The sequence below is a fragment of the Ochlerotatus camptorhynchus genome, unplaced genomic scaffold (assembly GCF_037179485.1).
Source record: "Ochlerotatus camptorhynchus isolate MF236.1 unplaced genomic scaffold, CSIRO-AGI_Acam_v1.1 ptg000081l, whole genome shotgun sequence".
Lineage (NCBI taxonomy): Eukaryota > Metazoa > Arthropoda > Insecta > Diptera > Culicidae > Ochlerotatus > Ochlerotatus camptorhynchus.
The window spans coordinates 1,657,562-1,678,057 of record NW_027040571.1 but is presented as its reverse complement, the minus strand read 5'-3'; the positions used below and the strand labels follow the sequence as shown (position 1 = coordinate 1,678,057).

At 38.7% G+C, this 20,496-nt stretch overlaps 1 protein-coding gene across 2 annotated transcripts in view; it reads right to left on the bottom strand.

Moving 5' to 3' along the window:
- LOC135698011 (glucose dehydrogenase [FAD, quinone]-like) overlaps positions 1–1,637 on the bottom strand; it is a 92,324-nt gene extending 90,687 nt beyond the window's left edge. For both annotated transcript variants that reach the window (XM_065217876.1, XM_065217877.1), the window contains exons 1-2: positions 1,570–1,637; positions 1,066–1,392 (exon numbers count right to left, since the gene is read on the bottom strand). In XM_065217876.1, coding sequence (XP_065073948.1) covers positions 1,066–1,200 — 135 coding nt within the window. In that variant the 5' untranslated portion in view covers positions 1,201–1,392; positions 1,570–1,637. The remainder of the gene's footprint in view (positions 1–1,065; positions 1,393–1,569) is intronic.
- Positions 1,638–20,496: the final 18,859 nt, after the last annotated feature.

Here is a 20,496-nt window from a genome sequence, read left to right as displayed (position 1 = left end):
AGATGATTGAATTCCCTATTTTCCTTAGATCCCTAATGCAAATATCATTATTACGTAATGTTATTAGATTGTTGCTCAAAATGTTTATCAATTTTCACAAATAGACGGATTTTTCAGGTATTTTTTCTATGGAAAAATCATGAATCACATCGGTAGGATGATCGGTAGGATGATCGGTAGAACACGTGTGCGTGTGTGAGAAATTTTTGCGAAAAAATCTACGGAAACCGGTGGGATTTGAACCCACAAATGCCATTTAAATCTAGCAAGACTGCCTACACGTCATTAGTCAAATATTTCGTGTTCCTTAGCGGTAGTATACATTGGTGGGTTCAAATCCCTGGGTTGTGGGTTCAAATCCCACCGGTTGCCGAAGATTTTTTCGCAAAAATTTCTCACAAACACATACGTGTTCTACCGATCATCCTACCGATGAGTGCTTCTCAATATCTTCTAATTATTTACAAAAACAATTGGGCTCCTTAGCGATATCGATGGTAAGGAAAGGTAAAATTGTGGCACTTGTAGAAGTTTCTGATTAGTTCTTGACAGTCAAGCCAATTCACACCTGTCTGGTGGAAGAAGATCAATATTTTGAGAAGACTGTTACGGCAGCGTCTGTTCATTTGGATCTTTGTGGATTCTATGAAACGTGTCATGGATACATGCTAATATTCTAATTTGATTAACACCTTCGATATGATTGATGATACCAGAGAGGGTAATTCCAATTCACAAGTAAATTATTCTGATATTTAAAAGCTGCGAGTTTGCTTCAGAATTAGGATCGCCAAAATTTTATGACACTTCTCAGACACTGTGCAAACACTGATGCATTTCTTACGAAGTGAAAAATCATAACGGTAGATCGCTTAATTGTCGTTAATCATATAACAGTTAAAAATTGATATATTTTGTATCGCGTTTAATGAGCTCAAGCATTCCATAAAGTTCACTACTTTATACAGGCAGTGGACGACCTTCATCAAGTTGGTCACAATCCTCATGGTCTCACGGTAGAATCGAGCAAAACAATCCCATACCCCTCGTCAAATGAATACTCACACATAGTACGAGCACATCCCCGTCGGCGGCGTGACGGCGTCGATTGGATCGAATCATACCCATGTCTTCGCCTGTTCCGTTTGCATCATTCATCTCACACATTTGCATGATATTCGTATAAACATAAAAGTGCATCTCCTCAAAAACTGCATCCCCACAACTGCAGCATACCAGCCAGATCGGGGTGATTGTCTCCAGTTTGGAATGACCTTGACTTGAGGCGATCCAAACACGCGAAAAACGAAAAGCAAAACTGGTTTTAATTATTGGTCTCCGTTGACTCGATGGTATTCGTAGATGTAGAGGCCTCTGCTGTTCCGCCACTTGCTGCCAGTCGAAATATATAAACCGAAATAATGAAGGTTAATTTTTCCTATCGAATTGATCAGAGAAGGGAAGCTGCATTACAACACTTTTACTGGCTCCAAAAACAAATCAAGGTAGCAGGTTCTGATAAAAAATGAGCTGTCAAGTATTCCGTTAGCTGTCGTTTGTAGATGAAACTTAGAAATTAATCAGTATGATGAATATTCCTAGCACGATGACACTCTAACCGGCTTTGCATAGTCAAAACAACCTGTTGTGACACACCTTCTGGTTGAGTGGCGGTAGTAGTATTAACAGCCATCGACACACTTATGCCCAGCGCTGCCAGGTGTTTTTCAGGGAAATTTGGTTCAGCTACAATATAGAATCTTTAAAAATCAAGAATTCTCTGAAAAATTCAATTTTAAACAAGGCTATTGAAATCGAATTGATGTACAAATCTCCCGAAGAAGAAAATATCGTACAATATAATCCTCTGGATTTACTCATAGTACCAGAATTTTTTTGAAGACTTTAGGAATTATAAGTGTGGATATATTATATAAAGCAATTCGACAGAAAAAAGCGGAAAGAACAAAGGATCTTATCCCAATTGAGAGTTGGACATACCAAACTCACGCACGCTCATTTAGGAAGTACCCGCAACCCCCCTCAATGCGAAGTATGCCAGTGTTGCCTGTGGAACGTCTGCTCGTTTTCTGGCCAGTCTACGAAAACTGTCGGAAAACTGTCTACTTACCTGTATCCATGATCTGCCATTAGAGGCAAATGATTTTTTTTTAAATTTAAAACCTCTTAAAAAAATAAATTGTTGATAGTATTGATAAAATCCTTAAAAATGAGGAAAAGTATTGGCACAATGTGCCCACCAAAATGGAATACCCATTATTCAGAATATAAAAAAATGATTTTAATTGTATGTGCAATGCTTAAGAATTTTTTAAAAGATTTTTCAAACTGTCACCTATTTAAAAAAATAAGAATCAACGAATTGCGCAATGAATGGACAGATTTTTAAAGATTACCGTAAAATGGTCTTTGATAAATTTTTCGATCCCTTTTTTTAATATTTTTCCAAAAATTAAATTAAATGCCTACATTTTTAAAATGGGTACTATATTTGGGTATGTATAGAATTTGGTTTTTAAAATTGTTTGAGTATTTTGTAATAATCATCAAATTTTTTAATTTATTAGGATTCCAAGATCTATATCCCATTTCATGATGACTTTAGTCGTCACTATTTTTAATTATACCAACGACAGATCATTATCTGGGACTTCTGGTGATTGGTCGTAAACTATCACGTACTGAACGGTGACCTTCGCAGGCGACATGCGTATCTCAACTGATAAAAAGGTTATCGACCATAACATTTATGGTAAATTGAACTATTGACATACATGCAATAGGATGTTGGGTATCTTCACTATAAAAATATAGTGTCATTATATAGCGTTATTTCTTTTCAGCATAACCATAGAATTCTTCTCAGATTTACTTGCAAATGCTCCCAGCCATTCTCGCTTGCATTTGTCATCAACGTTACTTAAAATTCATCTTAAGAGTTTTCTATGATTCCTCTCAGATTTTTTTTCCTTTCTCCACACAAGCTCTAAGCAATTGTCATTAGAGTTATGATGATACTCTACTGAGCATGAACATGAGCGTGAGCATGATTGACCGCCCACGGTTGCTACTCTGTTATTGCCAGATCAGCTGTAATTACACAGAGAACCAATTGACGATGCTTGGGACTAGCAGTCATCCTCAATGTGAAAAAACTGGTGATCTCAAACTAGGCAATACCAGCGCTGGCCGCGCCCGAACGCTGGTCAAGAAAGGAAGGGGTATGTAGGTGTGTTGACGTAAAATTCGTCTTGATGGAAGCCGAGAAATCCTCTGCACTTTCACGAGGAATAACTGGGATGTTGGGTAAGAGGGTAGGGTTTGCAGCAGGGTTGCTTTTTGGTAAACGATAATGATGAATTGATGTTCTAACGATATTGAGGGGTTACTGTCTAAATAAATAAAAAGGATTGATTTCACCCAAATAACCAAGTGGAGCTGCACCAACAGCACAGATAAAAAATCTGAATTTTAATTATGATGCAAACATTCATGCGTTGAAACTTGTATTTTATTTCACGCAAACGACAACTTGTTAGCAATGTTGTTTAAAAAGCTGGGCTTTTGTATACAATATTTACTACATTGCATGAAATGTCTCAGAACTATACACGATTTATAATGTAAACTTGTATGATGTGTGACGCTCCTTTTATGTGCATCATATTGAACAGAAATTTACACTTCTTTTTCGAGCTGTGAGCATATACTTTCGCATACTTTCTTCGACCCATCGCAGATATCTCTTTCCTCCTTACGTGATAATTATAATTGTAGACGGTCTGCTTGACATCAACACGAACCTGTCAGGGCTTTGGTAGAAGCTAAATGAAAAACATGCATGAACTTGATTGACCTCCCGTGAAAGGTATTCCTTCATCAAAGAGCTGAAAAGAAAAGATAATCATTATAATGTTAACCTAAAAGTGTTCCATAATCGAAGAACTGATAATTCATTTTCATACCACCAACAATCGGGTCAACAGAAGGTTGACCTTCTACTTATTAAGCAATAACGGTTGCTCCATATCCATCGTGCCCCTTACATTACCACAATCTACAACCGACTTAACGAAAAGCTACTCAAATGAAGCGACGTCTCTGAACGCAGCCAACAATGTCTTCCAAACTTGCTCACGCATACACCCTTTCCAAAACTCATGGTTTAAACAATTCAACTATTGGTTATTAATTGCGCTTTATGCTCTCGGAACCCAACGATGGCGGTTTATTATGTAGTGGGAGAGCGTGATATTCTGCTCATTAAGCATAACCCTCTAGGGTTATCGAGCATATCAAAACCACGGCAAATATGATTGAGTTTTCACTAGGTATGTAATAAACAAAAGAAATACGCGATAGTTCATTTAGTTTCAGCGGCTGATGGTTAATTTTAAATATATTAACGGTACTGCCTACGGCGGCTAAGACGGCAATTACGACAGCGACTACGAAGGTCATGGTCATGGTCATCTGGGAGGAGGTTCGCGTCTAGTGCTTTCCCTAGGTAACATTCACGGCCACCAGCATCCTTCAGCTTGCTCTCAATCTTCAAAACTGGCGATAGACTAGCAGACTGACACATTTTGCAAGCCGTAAACTTGCTGATTCTCGGCCACATCGGCCACCGTATCTCCACCAAAACTCGCGTCGGATACATTATCAGCACTTCCCCGGCTAATTTCCCAACTGTACCGTGTTCAAACTCGCACACGATGACGAGACTTTCGATAGAACTACACGCCGAAAGCGTGACATCCGAACACGTTGAACCGGCCTCCTGGGAGGCAATGAAAATCACAAGCACACTTACACACCGCTGGTTACAAAAAAACACACCCGTACAAAGAAACGGATCCAATAAACGTCACTCTCGTGAAAGCAAACCCGTCGTCGTCAAACGGCAAAAAAAGAACTCGGTGAGCAATTTTTTGATACGGAATTTCCACTGAAAATCATCTCAAAAAGATTTGAAACTACGCACAAAGCCGCAATGCCTCGATAGTTGATTACTGACTGTTTATCGCCTTTATTAAAGAATTCTTCCAGCCCTCAGGAAGGATTCCAGAATTCAACGAAAGGTTGAATATGAATGAAAGTGGTGCGCTCAAGACTCCTATACAGTTTTTAATCATCACAGATGAAATTCCATTGGCTCTGCTGGAAGAAATTTTTAAGCGAAGCCCTGCCCACCGATAAAGGTGGATAAGATTCAACACCTCACTTGCAGCATCTGAAACGTATTCGTCAGAGAGCTCCTCGTTGACGAAAACACTGCAGAAATGTGACCTGAATAGATCCGCGATACCATCCACATTAGACATTTCTCGATCCCCGTTGAACATCGTGGAGGGCAGACTCGATTCCTTTCACTTGATTTTAGACGCTTTTAGGATTAGTTTTGAGCTTATTTTGTAATTGACGCTGGTTGTCTAGGTAGAGTTGCTTGTTGAGCTGCTTGTACTGCTTGTTAATGCGCATGTATTTCTTTCTCGACACGTCAGTTCACAGTTTGCAAAACAGCCCGTTTAAATGATTTAAGACGTTTCAAAAGAGGGTTTGACTATGGAGGGTGAATTGGTATGACTGGAGCTTTCTTCGGTACGAACTGATCGATTGCATAAACAACAATATTCGTAAAAATAGTTCAGGAAACATTTAAGTCACGATCACGCACTTCTTCATCGCAGTTTATGCTCGAAAAAGGCAGTCATCCCAACATCCAGTAGTCATATGAAATGCTATCCATAGTGTTACATAGTGAAATGAAAATGCTTGGTTCAATTTCAATGATATCTGCAGAGGTGGATGACGCTTAACTAGCGCTAGCAACTGGATTGAGTATGGAGGAACCCGGCGTCATTCGAGGACCATTTGATAGACGATATATTGAAATCACCAATTATGAGGATGTCGTCATTTGCATTCATCATTGTAGAGAGATTGACACTCACAGTTGTTCGACACCAGTACAACTAGGTGGATGGAGCTGCCAAGATTGAAAGACTGATCGAACAACAAGTTGAACTCCACCACCAGAATTTAAGGGGCTCGTTTCTAAGCAATCTTAGTAGAAATTCTGAGAACTTCATAGAGCTTCAGAAAAACTCAGGGAGCTTTGGAAAAGTTCAGAAAACTGCGTAGAAGTGGGAACTCTATTGATGTTTTGGGATCATCATAAAAGTTAAACCTTATTTAATTTCAGGGAATCTCATTATTGTTCGGTGATCTTCATCTGATTTCAGAATACTTTCTTGAATCCTCATGAGCTTAGAATAGTTCAGAAAATTACATACAAGTTCAAGTAATTCCATACGTGGATCTTCGCGGAAAATCAACGAAAATCGTAGAAGTGCAGCAAACCTTGTAGAATTTTTGGGAATTTCGTAGCATCCTGAGGAGCTGCATAAAACTTCATATATAGAGGTAATGGCTCTAATGTTGGCCTATGGATCTAAGATTGGGCCCATCGCTAAAAATCTGCTATTTATTAATTTTATCTAGATGAACGCGTAATTCGGACGGTACTTATGGATATGTTTGGTCGCTATTGAAAATTATGCTATTAGGGGCATTTAGGCCGACATTGCATCCATTTCCCCAAAGTTCAGGGATTTTTGTAGAAGATCAAAAAATAGTTCAGCATACTTCTAAGATCTTCAGGGATCCTCGCTTCAGTTTAGGGAACTTCTTTGTAGTTTATCAAAGATCTTACTTCAAAAAAGGTCAATGAACTTTTTGGAAGTTTAATGAACTTTTCAGATGTTCAAAAATATTTGTAGATACTGGGGGCTTTCCAGAAGTAATCGTAGAATTAAGAGAGATGGAAAACATATGGCATTTGGAATAAATTCAGGCAGCTTCGTAGAAGCTGAGAAAATTTAGTAAAACTTAATGAAGTTTTGTAGATGTTTAGGGAACGTTGCATAGGTTACTGGATATTCTTTCAGACATCCTTCCTAAACAGCAGGTAATATTCAAAAGATCTCCAGACAGAGGAAGATATTAGTAAAGTTCTTTGGGTATTTTTTCAAGACTTCAGGTTGATCAAGTTCTGAAGATCTCCAACTGTTAGAAAATACAAATTAGGTTTCTCATATATTCTTTCAAGACTGTAAGTTGATCAGAACATATAAAAAAGTACTCCAGCTAATAGAAGTTGATGGAATATTGAATTATGAATCCACATTTAATGGACATATTTGTACACTTTCTTTAGGAAAGACTGGTAATTTCGCTATTTTGTCAAGTATTAATACTCCAGGATAATGTAGATTGTATACACACTAAGATTTTGTTTTTGTGTTCGGTAAATTTTACCGAAATCAGAACAGCTGAACGTTCGGTGAAACTTTGACCTTAATTTTAAAGGCTATTGAATTTGAAAATAATTTTAAAACATATTCAACCTTGTTTGAATGACGAAGTCTTGACATTTTAGAGGAGATTTAGTTTTAAAGTAGCTGAAAAGCAATTGAATTGAATTGCATAAATTTTACCGAACAGTTCAGCTGTTCAGATTTTGGTAAAAATTACCGAATTCGGCGATTCGGTCCTATTATGTCTGTGTTTTATGATAAAATAATTAAAAAAGACATCGGAAAAGCTCTTATCCGTATAAAGTACGAGTAAATAATAAATTTGCACCGAATGGGTTCAATCAAACCTATCTAAATTTCAAATAAAAAATGAAAATAACCCAATAAGCTTTCTTAGGAAGAAATTCAAATAGGACATATCTAGTTTCAAAAAGGGGCACAATCATACGAGTTTGGAGTTCACTCATTTCGAATAGAATTAAAGTAAAATTAAAGTCCCAAATTTTACTTTAATTCTATTCGAAATGAGTGAACTCTAAACTCGTATGATTGTGCCCCTGTTTGAAACTAGATATGTCCTATTTGAATTTCTTCCTAAGAAAGCTTATTGGGTTATCTTCATTTTTTATTTTGGAGTTTGTGTAAAGGATATGATTAACCCGATTCGTGCCTTCCTCAAAATTGACCTTTGCTCGCTTTCTACGCTTTATATCCAATTAGCACACTGCCGTACTCTAACGGAACTTTCAACTCTATACTTTCATCTCCTCATCTATGGTATAAAATGACCACATTAAGTCTGATAATAGATTTTAAGCATCTCCAACTATTAATTTGTATAGTTCCAATAGTTGTAGCCTTTGGGATTTTTATCTTTTGATGGATGTCATGATCATTCCAAAATTCAACGGCTCATATGTCAGCTCCCACGAAGCATACAACAATGAACCTGAAATTTAACTTTGGCAGCATTCAAATGGTATGAATTCCATGTACAATTTTGCAATAGTGTCCAATGGACGTTGATGGCCTTTTATAATTTAAGTAGTTGTTTTGGATTTTTATTTTTTAATTAAAATTCTGGAACATATTTATTATTGAATATAAACGTGATCTGTTTGTGTATCTGGCAAGAAGGCTGAAAATATGGAAAATCCAGAAAAATCTGGAATTCTGGCAACGCTGCTTATGCCAATGAATTGATATGTTTAACGGGTTTTGCGGTATTTTTGGGGTGATAACGCCAAGAACGAAACCCACACAATCGAGCTACCAGTAGCGACCATACTTAACATATTCTTTAAAATTCTAGACCCGTTGTTGATGAGTTCACAAGGGAGCTTCGTCGTTCATCGCGTGATTGATTCTTTCTAATCAACAATTCAAAATAGACGCGTGTTGAAAGTTATATCACACGAAGAATGCTAATGTCCTTTTGAGAGATGCACCATAATAGCATGGCATAGATCTGATGTCGTATGCAAATGCGCGCGCACGATGACATTGATTCACTGACTGAGCCGGCATAGTGCAATGATGTGCATAGTTATGGTTGGATTACACTTTAACTGAGCGTTCCATTTCATTGTCAAAGTTGCATCGCATAAGACGTTGGAGTACGTGTTTAAAGGAAGGAATTAAATGGCAGAAATTTGCACCGTAATGTGTGTCTATTGAATGAAGTGAGTAGAGTAAAACTATTTGTGCTTGAAATAATTGGTAAAACCGTGCCTGAACGGGCCATGTTCTGAGGTTCCCGAGTCACTGATGCAGCAAGCGTTATTAATTTTTAAATCCAATCGCGAAACATATTTTTTAAATCCGTGATAATGGAGTCCGAAAGCATTATACTTTTGATTATAAAAGCAAATTTTCTAAGTTGAAGATATGAAGTGCAGTTCTAATAAACTGATTAATTAAATTCCTGTATACTAGAACTAATGATACTTATTACTTCATGCGTGAAGTTAACGATTTTTACATAAGTAGTTGGAGATGATTTACGTCAAATATCAGATTTGAAGGGAACATTTTATATGATAGATGAGGTGATGAAAGTATAGAGTTGATAGTTCCGTTCTCCTCACCATCCCTCCCTAAAGCAACGGGTGAGTTTGGTAAAGGGGAGATCAACCCGATTCGTACCATCCTCAAAATTTTCCTTTGCTCGCTTTCTACTTTCTATATACAATTTTCACACCGCCATACTATAACTATGAATACTTTCATCTCCTTATCTTTCGTATAAAATGTCCACTTTAAGTCTGATATTTGACGTTAAGCATCTCCAAGTATGTCCTGAACACTGTTTTTTTTTTTTAATTTTATTCAGACAATAATTGGATTCTGGAAAGAATATTATCAAAGTTTGAGGTAAAATAAGCTAGTTTTTTTTTATGTATGCAAACCAGCTGCTAGATTGACCAAATGCAAGCAGCAATAAAGTTCGATAATAATTTATCCAACATAATCGACTGTAGCAATATGGCACTTCTGTTAGATGTAATGCGCTTGTCTCAAAACATTGAAAGTTTTCTATGCTTACGGTAGGCTTTCTCAACAAACAATTTTAACTGCAGAATATACGAGCAACAAATTCCTTATACAGATTAAAACAAGTTTATTCAGCTTTTAACCAGCTAAATTGCTTGTTGGTTTAGAAGCCTTCAATAAACATCTGCGATTTGTAGTGAAGACTAATTGGACGTAACATATCAGGCACAAGAAATCATATCGGAAGCATTAAAATTATAGTTGACTTTAGACACATTGTAACTGTACGAAATCGTTCCACCATCCCTGTTTCCAATGCTGAACAGCTTAATAAATGTTAAAAAGTAAAAGTGAAACTGTAAACCCGATCTCTGCCTCCTGAATGACAATACCTTGCCTCCACATAATGTAACCACTTCACAGTTATTTAACGCATGCCTTCTCTCACCCGCGTGGTTGACCTACATGGTACATGGTTAAACTTGAAAACGAGAGTCTTCGAAGTGCATACGATCACTGCATCAACCTTTCATACAAGAATTGATCTACAATCTGCAGCGGTGTGGTTAAACCTGTTTCTGTCAGTTCTTTTCTTTGCTCATCGTTTTCTTGTACCGCATCGAAGGGTTCTACAGTGCAATTGCGCATGCTGCTTATGCTTCGTAATAAATGATAACCGCAGCGCGCTATTACTAAAACGATAACATGCGGTGAATATGAACGCGTTCCATTGCTAACTCCATGCGGCAAGAGTAATTAATTCAAAACTTTCAGCAATTTCCTCCGACCGGTCTGGCGCTGACCTTGGCTGAGAAAGATCATCACAACAGACCTTGGATGCGGGGCGTTGGCTGTGGTAATCAGTGCGTGCAAAATTTCGCTAAGCTTAGCCATTATTGTGGTTGCTGCCTATAGGTTCAGCCACCTCTTCCGCTCAACGCTATATCAAACACTGATTCCCCGTCTAACGCCAGCTAATACATTTCTGTGATTAGCTTTCCGCAATCTTGTACCTACCTACCTGGGCATTAGACTGATGCAAATTTTGAAATTTTCGGCACACAGTGCTTAAATAGTTTCAAATCAGGTCCTGATTAGCCTCCCAAAATTTAAACTCAGTTGGTAAGAAACTGACTTGGCACAAACTATTTGAAGTTTATATGGAAATTACTATGGGAAATCCAAACTTTTTGTTCATTGTCTTCTACCCATTTTCCATATTGTTTTTTTTTTCAAAAATTTCTATATCTATTCTTGTGGGAAATTTTCTACGCTACAACTTTGCGAAACACCGTTTTTCAGGCAAATGTCAAATTAAAATGATATTAATTGTTTAAGACATTGATAATCTTATGGCATGATCAAGCAGCTGTTCTGTGGGCAACACTGCATTCTACAGTGTGACATAGTAGCCATGATATTAAATTTGTGCTCTATTCTTCGCACCAGAAACACCAATGTTGCCTGCTGAACCGTTGAATGAGCATAATCATAAGACATCAGTGACTTGAATCATTAATAACTTTTGTTCCTTACATTTGATTGAAAAGTAGTCTTGAACAAAGTTGTAGCTGAAAAAATTTGGAACCGTTTAAGCACTGTGGAGTGAAAATTTCAAATTTTGCATCAGTCTAGTGGGCATGCCCAGGGGGCTTTAAACTTCATTGTCATATGTATCATGTTGGCGTATTGATAGCAACAAATGTGTCCAAAGCGACAGTCGGTAATCGTGATCAATCAGGGGATCTAATGGAGCTGTTTGCACAGAAGCAGTTTCAAGCAGAAATTGAACTGATTGACCTTAGTGTCCAGGGTTCTATTCTAGCTACCAACGAACAAGTGGCATGAGTGTGCAAGGAATAGATGCTATAATGGTTGACCTGTTGCTTCGTCACCCTTTGGTGGGATTGGCAGAGATAATCTACTGTGCTAATGGTGATTTGGATCTCGTTTCGGTAGCATATTAGTTTACTTGTATAATAGAGTTTTGAGGTTATTGCTGTTGACCATCTGGTATTAGGTTGTGTGAAAATTGAGTTGTTGCTGGTTTTTGGCAAATAGACTACGGGAAGCAATATCCAGTTCAGGTGGTTTTATAATAAAATTAATTCAAATAGTCAGAGTACAAAACATTTATTTTGTTTTAGAACGTAATAGTGTAAACGATGGCTTAGGCAATATCTTCACCTATTATCGTCAGGAGGTAGATGAAGTTCTCGAGCACTCATTTTGTGCATTAATATACATTATGTTTCAGAGCATCGATTGGTCAAATGGAATCGCAAAAGGACTTTGTTTACTTAGTAAATATATGGCCAAAGTCGGTATTCATTCTATTTCTGCAATCATCCATCCCTAATCATCAAATGGACTGATATTTCACAGATCCATTTGATTTAAAACGTATAGGGTAAATAACGACCTCAGCATGCAGTACCTGTATTTTTCAACCAAAAATTGAGACGTTAAATTCTGGATGTAGCCGGCGCCGGTGGTGTAGTGGTAAGCGTGACTGCTTTCTAACACCCCGATGGGTCTGGGTTCAATCCCAGCCGAGGTTGGTGGGATTTTTCTGAGGCATAAAAATCTCTGGTCACGTCTTCCTTCGGAAGGGAAGTAAAGCCGTTGGTCCCGGCCCATGTGTGAATGGGTGCGATATCCTACGCAGGTGTGGAAGCTGCCTTCCTGCACATTCGATTGCCGTCAATGGATGGCAATCGATGTCCGTCGGTGATTGGCACTAGATTGCGGAACAGAGACCGACGTTAAATAAAGGAATGAAGAAATTCTAGATGTTATCAATGAAACACTTCGCTGTACCTATGAATTCCAACGATTTCTTAGTCGTTTAGTTTCAATTTGATTCAATTGTTTGATGTATAGTACGTCTAACGGGAAGGTATAGAGGAAAAATCAAAAATATAAAATTGCAACGAAAAGGTGTTAGCTTTTGAACACTTATAACTTTGTCATTTATAGGTGAAATTAAATTTCAAATACACCAATCGATAGGATATAGCTCTACAAATCTACAAATTTTATCACTGATTTCATGAAAAAAAAAGGAAAAAAGAAAAAAAAATCCCTAACCCAGTCGTCATAATCGAGTACCACTTGGTTGGGCATCATTCTGCTTGGACCTGTAGAGTTTTTGCATCGAGTGGCGTGGTAAGCGGATCGATCAATGTACCAACAGCAAATAGTCGCTCGTCAGCGCTAAAAGGCGGAATTTATCCCTCTCTCTGCCGTCGTACAGAAAAAATCCTTGCAGCAGAAGGCGTGATGAGTGGATCACCTTTACAACCAGTGGTGTGGTGGAAGAAACTTACCTTTTCAACGAGAGCTGTTTTTGAATTAAGCTCAATTAGCACCGATCCGATATCATCCGATCTGACTGGCGATTTTCTATGTATCGTCAGTATTATGCAATACTGTCACAAGTCGAAATTTAACATTTTTGAGATTTTGAAGGCAAATAACGGCAAATAGTGTAAAGTTTCATCACACAAAAACCCATTTTGAAATGTATGAAACATCGAAAGTTATATGCCTTTGCTACTTTTTCAAAACAGCCAAAAATAAATTAACATTAAAGACACGTTTTGAGTTGCGACTATTTTGCCCATATTAATATGGAATTTTGAAATTTGTTCATGCAATATGGTTACAACTTAAAAAAGTAAATCCAATTTTGCATGACAAAAAGGCACACCTCAAATAAAAAGCAGCATTAATCAGAGTTGGTTGGAAATGCTAACATGAAGCTTTAGTGTGATAATTTATTAGCTAGAATGATCTGTAGAAGAGGGTAGGTGGATAGTTCCGTTAGAGTACGGCAGTATGAAAATTGAATAGAAGTTCGAGTTCGCTCAAAGGGCCATTAATGCGACAGTTTTAAAGTCAAACGCACATCTTTTGCCTAACCCGTACGATGTACGCGGAGACATTAATCGTTAAACTGTTTTTTTTATCTGATATTTGATAGTATTAACGAAACACACTCGATTCAGTCCAATGGAAATGAAAAGATTCATAAAATTGAGAAACTGAACACAGAAATGCAGAAGGTTTTTTGAACGCAAATTTTCAAACGCTGCTTGTGAAAATTCACAGATTTAGAGATATGCCAGTATTGCACGTATTCGACGATATACCTTGCTCTCTCATTTGTGGAGAGTCGATCGAATGATATGGGGCAAGTGTGGGATGTGGATATAACTTATTTATTTATTTATTTATTTATTTATTTAATTGATTCCATCAACAGGCTTCAATAAGCCCCAATGATGTTAAGTAATACAAAAAACAACATGATTGTCTGTGCTTAAAACTTTAATATTACACTGCTATTCACGGTTACCTGTGCCCGAAAATATCGAGGTGAAACTTCGGCGAAGCGTCTGACGTGGTACGTGAAAATCGAACACTGAGGCAACTCTGTTGAAAACTCGCTGCAGTCCGTTTATTGCTCCATTCATTCCGTAGTTCGTGCGACGAAAGGCAAGTCTCAGCATAAGACTGTTTCTTAGTGCACGTGGTCGTACATTCAAATCGATTTTTTCGAGGATAGTAGGACAATCGATTCTCCCTTGCAATGTATCGGCAACAAGTAAAGCCCTTGCAGCGTCTCTTCGGGTCGAAAGAGTTTCCAAACCAATCAGCTGACATCGGCTTTCATAGCTATAGGCAAACGGAAAGGATCTCTCCAAGGCAATCGCCGAAGGGCGAAGCGTAAGAATCGGTGCTGGACTGATTCGAATCTTTCAACACCATTGTTGTAGCTTGGATTCCAAACTGCTGAGCAATATTCAAGGACTGATATGACCAGTGAGGAGTACAATGACTTCAGGCAATAAATATCAGTAAAGTTTTTGGTTATTCTAAAGATAAAGCCTAGTGTTCTGGAAGCTTTATCAACGACATACGAAATATGCTGCTTATATGTGAGTTGCGAATCCAAAATGATTCCCAAATCCTTCACGTGGCTCACTCGTTAAATTGCTGAACCCAATAGGTTGTAGTTGAAGATGATTGGTTCTTTTATCCGAGAAAAGGAGATTACTGAGCATTACGCCGGGTTAACTTCCATTCGGTTCAAGGTGCACCAGTCAGCAAAAGCATGAAGCTGGCGTTGAAGAAAGTGACAGTCGGCAATGGAACGAATCCGAAGGTAGATTTTTAGATCGTCAGCATACGAGAGTCGAGGTCCGTCAAGCACATAATTCACATCGTTGAAGTAGAGCAGGAAGATCAAAGGTCCAAGGTGGCTACCCAAGCAACACACTTCCATCAAAATAGGTTGCTGCAACTTGATTGTGATTGGAATAAGTTGCAAACAAGTTACCACGACTTTTCAGTGACAAGTGTGCTGCTAGGGTACCCTGGGGTATCCCCGATGTAGCAGGATAAGTATCAGATCGGTAATCGCCTATGGCAACCATCAGTTGGCGACCGGTTACATACGATCGAAACCATTGTAATAGGTTACCATTGATCCCAAGTCTGTCTAGTTTAGCAATATCAATAGCATGGTTTAGCTTATCGAACGCTGCTGACAGATCGGTATAAATCACATCCGTTTGAGCTCGGTCAACCATGCTATCAGTTACATAAGATGTGAGGCATAGCAGATTGGTGGTGGTGGAACGACCTGACATGAAGCCATGCTGATCATCACTTAAAACATGCTTGCAGTGAGAAAGTAGCGGTTCCATTATGACTAGTTCAAAAAGCTTCGATACGGTGCTCAGTGAGGTAATTCCACGATAGTTGTTGACATCTCGTTTGTTTCCTTTTTTTGTGAACAGGAAACATGTGAGCAAACTTCCAGCAAGAAGGAAAAATACCACAGCGAAGCGATAATTGGAACACGTGACAGAGCGGAGTCAATAGACTATCGATATTCTTCTTGAGAAAAACGGACGGGATTCCATCGGGTCCAGGGTTGCAAGAAGATTTCAGCTTGGAAGCAGCTCTTAAAATAGTCATATCGTTGATGTCGATGCCATTTAATGTATCGCCGTGCATTGGAACGTTGCTTGCTGCGAGGTTAACATATTCGTCAGATAGGCTCTCGTCAGTGAAAACATCGGCAAGTTTGAGAGAGAAGAGTCGGCAAATCTCCTGATTTGTGGATCCCACTTCGCCATTGAACACCATGGACGATGAAAGACCGGATTCCTTTCGCTGCTCGTTTACATAGTTCCAAAAGGATTTCGGATGTGATCTCATCCTGCGCTGAATTCCCTGCTGATATCGCGAATAGCTTTGGCGACTGATCCGTTTGAATTGATGGTTTAGTCGAACATAATAGCATTTTAATTGGAACGTACGGTACTTGGTGTATTTGCGTAGTGCAGCTCTTTTAGTAGATTTCAGTCTACGGAGCTCCTTAGTCTGCCATGGATGATGAGCTGTTTTCTGGTGACTTATCTTCGGGACATGTCTGTCGATAGTATACGCCAAAATGTGTGAAAACGTTCTTGCGGCTACCTCAACATCGTGATGATCGAGGATGTTTTCCCAGTCCAAGCTGGAGAGCAAGTCTGAGATGCTGCGGTAATCTGCTTTTCGAAAATCGTAGGAAACAGCAACGGGCGTTTCGTCGAAATCGTGAAGTAACTTGCTCTCCACAGTCACAATCAAAGGAAGGTGATGTGGTGTTGGTTTCACTAGTGGAGCGGGTGCAAAGGAGATGAATGGAGCGACATCCTGAAGAACTGACGAAACAAAGGTCCAAGCTGCGGTTGTTCTCGTTGACTACATGATTGATTTGCGATAACGTAGACGTACTGTAGCTATCAAGAAGCATAGTGGCTCCACAATGGAACACTGATCGTTCTGGATCCGGATACAGAAAACCGCTATGGGATGGTTGCCACGAGATACCAGCTAAATTGTAGTCTCCCAAGACAATAACCTCGTCAATAGCAGTTGCGCTTTCTAAGACAGCTTGAATTGAACGACAGTGGGCGTCGATGAAATCTATATCTCGAGCTCGGTTTGGAGGTATGTAGACCACACATACAAACAACGTGCGATCCGCTAGGTTCACAGCTGCCCAGACCTGCTCTACGCTGTTCCACAGATCATTTTCAATTGCTCTGGCTTTCAATTCAGAACCGACAGCCAAGAGGACACCACCTTCCGTTGATTTTCGGCTGTTGCGGGGGTTACGATCACAACGGAAAACCTCGTATTCAGATCCAAACACTTGATTGGAGATCGTGCGGGAGTCGAGCCAAGTCTCTGTGAGAGCAATAATATTATAGCATCGGTCAGATACGGATATACGATAGTCTTCAACGTTCGAGTTCATCCCGCCTACGTTCTGATAGTAAATAGCGACGTCCTGGTTAGTACTAGCAACACGTTGAGAATCTGTGTACACCTCGCATGAGAGGGAACTTTTGGGCATCCTAATTTCACTTCTGATAACAGCATTGGGGCAGCTTCGATGATCAAAGGCAGCAGAAGGTGGGGCAGGACCGTGTTAGAGAGACTAGGGGCTTCCAAAATGCTATTTTCAGTGCGTCCTGGTTCCAAAGGTTGATGTATGAAAGGGTGTGCAATTTCCTGTGATATGATATGAGCAGGGTGAACCGAGAAATCTAGAAAAATCCGAGAATACAAAGTCACCGGGGAAAACCCATGAATTTCGATGACAAATCGAGAAAAAAAAATGTAATCTATTTTTCAGCAATCAAATAAGATTTTAGGCCTTTGAAAAATCATAAATTTTTCGGACCAGACTATAATTTTTGTTTCGAAGGAATTTTGAGAAGATTTTAGATATTAGAATGAATGTCAGGGATAACACCAATGTATTTCAGAGAAAATTAAAGGTAAAACTTAAACGCTTAAAGATTTCAGGCTTTCACTCCAAGTTGCTTGTGTGAGTTTGGATTCGGAATATAATTTTTAAGTAGATCTGAGGAAAATTCCAACTCGATTGGAACTCCCAGGATCCGTGAAAAATACCAAGGGAATTGAATTTTTAATAATTTTAAGGGAAGTCCAAGCACATCACGAAACGAATGTCTAGAGAATAGATTTTTAAGGAAATTTCTAAGAAAATTTTTAGAAGAATTGAGAGGAGATCTCCAAAATAGTTCTGATCAAAATTTCATGTCTACTCTGAAGTAAATTACTTGAGAATTATAATAAGAATTCAACCGAATTTTAAATAGAACTATTGAAGGAAGCTTTTAAGAAAAGCTAAGGATAAATTTCATGCTTTTTTGGATTGATTTGCAAATAATTTCTAGACTGTTATAAATATATTTTTAGGAACTCCCAGCGAAAATCTCAAACTTGTTTAAGAAGAAATCTGAAATATCCTCTATGAAGAGAAATGATTCCAAAAGAAAAATTTGAAAATATTCTAATAAAATCCTGTAATAGGTTTTGAGTAAATTTTCAAGGTGGTTAAGGTAGGGCTTCTTCAGAACGCTAAAAATGCACACTCAAAAACGGGGTGCACAATTTATAGTTAAAGTGGCGCCAAAACGAGAAACTGCACCCAAGTCCTGCTAGCTGGTTCATTTTGAATTTCCCGCAAAACAGGAGTGGTCAACATACGATACCGAACTTCGTGACAATTGTGCCTATGCTGTGGGCACTTAACACTAAAACGGAATTTAGTTAATTATTTGCAAAAGGCACAATACATGTGACCGAAACGTCAGATGAAAACTTAAAACCCCGTTTTTGAGCATCAAAAGACTGAAAGCCACATAACCTCCAACACGTTATTTTTTAAGATTATTTCTGGAGCAACAATTGAAAAGGGCCCACAAGACCAAGACGAGAAGACGGTGGTATCCAAGGAGGATGAAGTGCTAGATTTCAGTGCACAAACCCTTGCAAATGTAGCAATTTTATCCCTTACGTGGATCGGAGAAAACGAACAGAATAATACCCATAATTTCCTTACACTTATATCACTTTCGACATAGAAAATAAAAGCCAGTGCCATGTTGCTACAGAACTTGCACAGATTGGGACAATGGAAATCTTGGACGGTGGTTACATTTAATTATTCCTAATGTTTCTTCGAGAGCGTGGTTTAAAGGCTTAAGTCGTGACTTCATTCGACTTATGTCCAACCACTACTCGCTAGATGCTCATCTCAATAGAATAAACCTCGTGGACGAGGTTTACGATGACATCGATCACGCAGTTTGGCAATGTACGGATAATTACGCCGCCAGAGAGCGACTTTTGAATACCCTTGAGGCCCAAGGAAGACAACCCTATGTTCCTATCAGATACGTGTTTCTTCAAATGTCTAGTATAAGAATTTAATTCCTTTGTCTTTTGTCTCTCTTTATTAGTTTTTGTTTGTCTCATTTTTTTTTGTTTGAGTCTCATCGTCACCCACTGGTCACCATAGCCGGTCGAACTCCAGACGAAACTAGAACCGCACTACCGTTCATACTGGTGACAACGCTCTGATGAGACAACGAAACCTGACCTCTATCTCTTCCCCTGATCCTATCCTTCGACAATGTATCTCTCTAACCTCGGGTAAGCCGCGAGTATTCGGCCCAACTCCTACTAGACATAGAATTAAGTGAATTTTGTTACAAACAAAGAACAATGAACTATCGGTTCCGTAAAGCTAACGCGATTGAGCCTTCAAAATAAACGAACTAGTTAAAAAAATGTTGCTGCAAAACGAGCTACTCATCAAAGCTCATCAGTAGTCGTCAGAATTTGACCTGGAATTCCTGGATTATGTCGGAAATTCCGTATACGTCTCAGAAGTTACGTGCGGTTCGAGGCTCGGAAACCTTCTCGGGAGTTCCAAAAAGTCCAGAAGGTTCTCTATGAATCCATGAAGATCCAATACTTTCCGGATGTGCACTTCTCTTAAGTTCCGTTTCCTTCTTGAAAGTTCCGTAAACTTCTTTTAATTAGTCAAAGTTTCGATAAGGTTTCCTAAAATTTTATAAAAATCTGTGAGCGGACAGTTCCAATGTTCCGTGCATCGTAAAAAAATTTCTATGCCGAACGTGACGTAGGCGAAAGGGAAGTTATTACCATTATTACCATGATGAATGTGTTTTTTTCTAGTGTGTGTGTGTGTGTGTGTGTGTGTGTGTGTGTGTGTGTGTGTGTGTGAGTGTCTACAATCCATTTCCCATTGGCCAGCAGTGCTTTTATGGAAGAAAATTGTTTGCACCTATTTTTATACATCGATGCAAACATTTTAGCCCTGGCGATGGAAGGTGATCGCTCTACTGTACATCCAACGACCCATTTCAAGAATGCTTGTTCATACACGTACATTCTGAGGTCGCCTTCAAATACAATAAACCCCGCATGAACACATCGACATATCAATTGGATACATGTAATGCATTCACACTGCCAGATTAATTTTTTTTTAATATTTTGGCGCGTAGGGGAAATGGATGTAATGTCGGCCTAAATGCCCCTAATTACGACCCATTCATAAATTCAGCAATTTACTAAATTTTCAAAAGTGACCAAAAATATCCATTAGTACCGTCCCAATGACGCGTAAAACTAGATAAAATTGATAAATAGCAGATGTTTAGCGATGGACCAAATCTTAGATCCATACGCCAGCTTTGGAGCCATTTCCCCTATTTAGTATAAGCAATGTTTGTATAAATATGAACAATAATTTAAAACG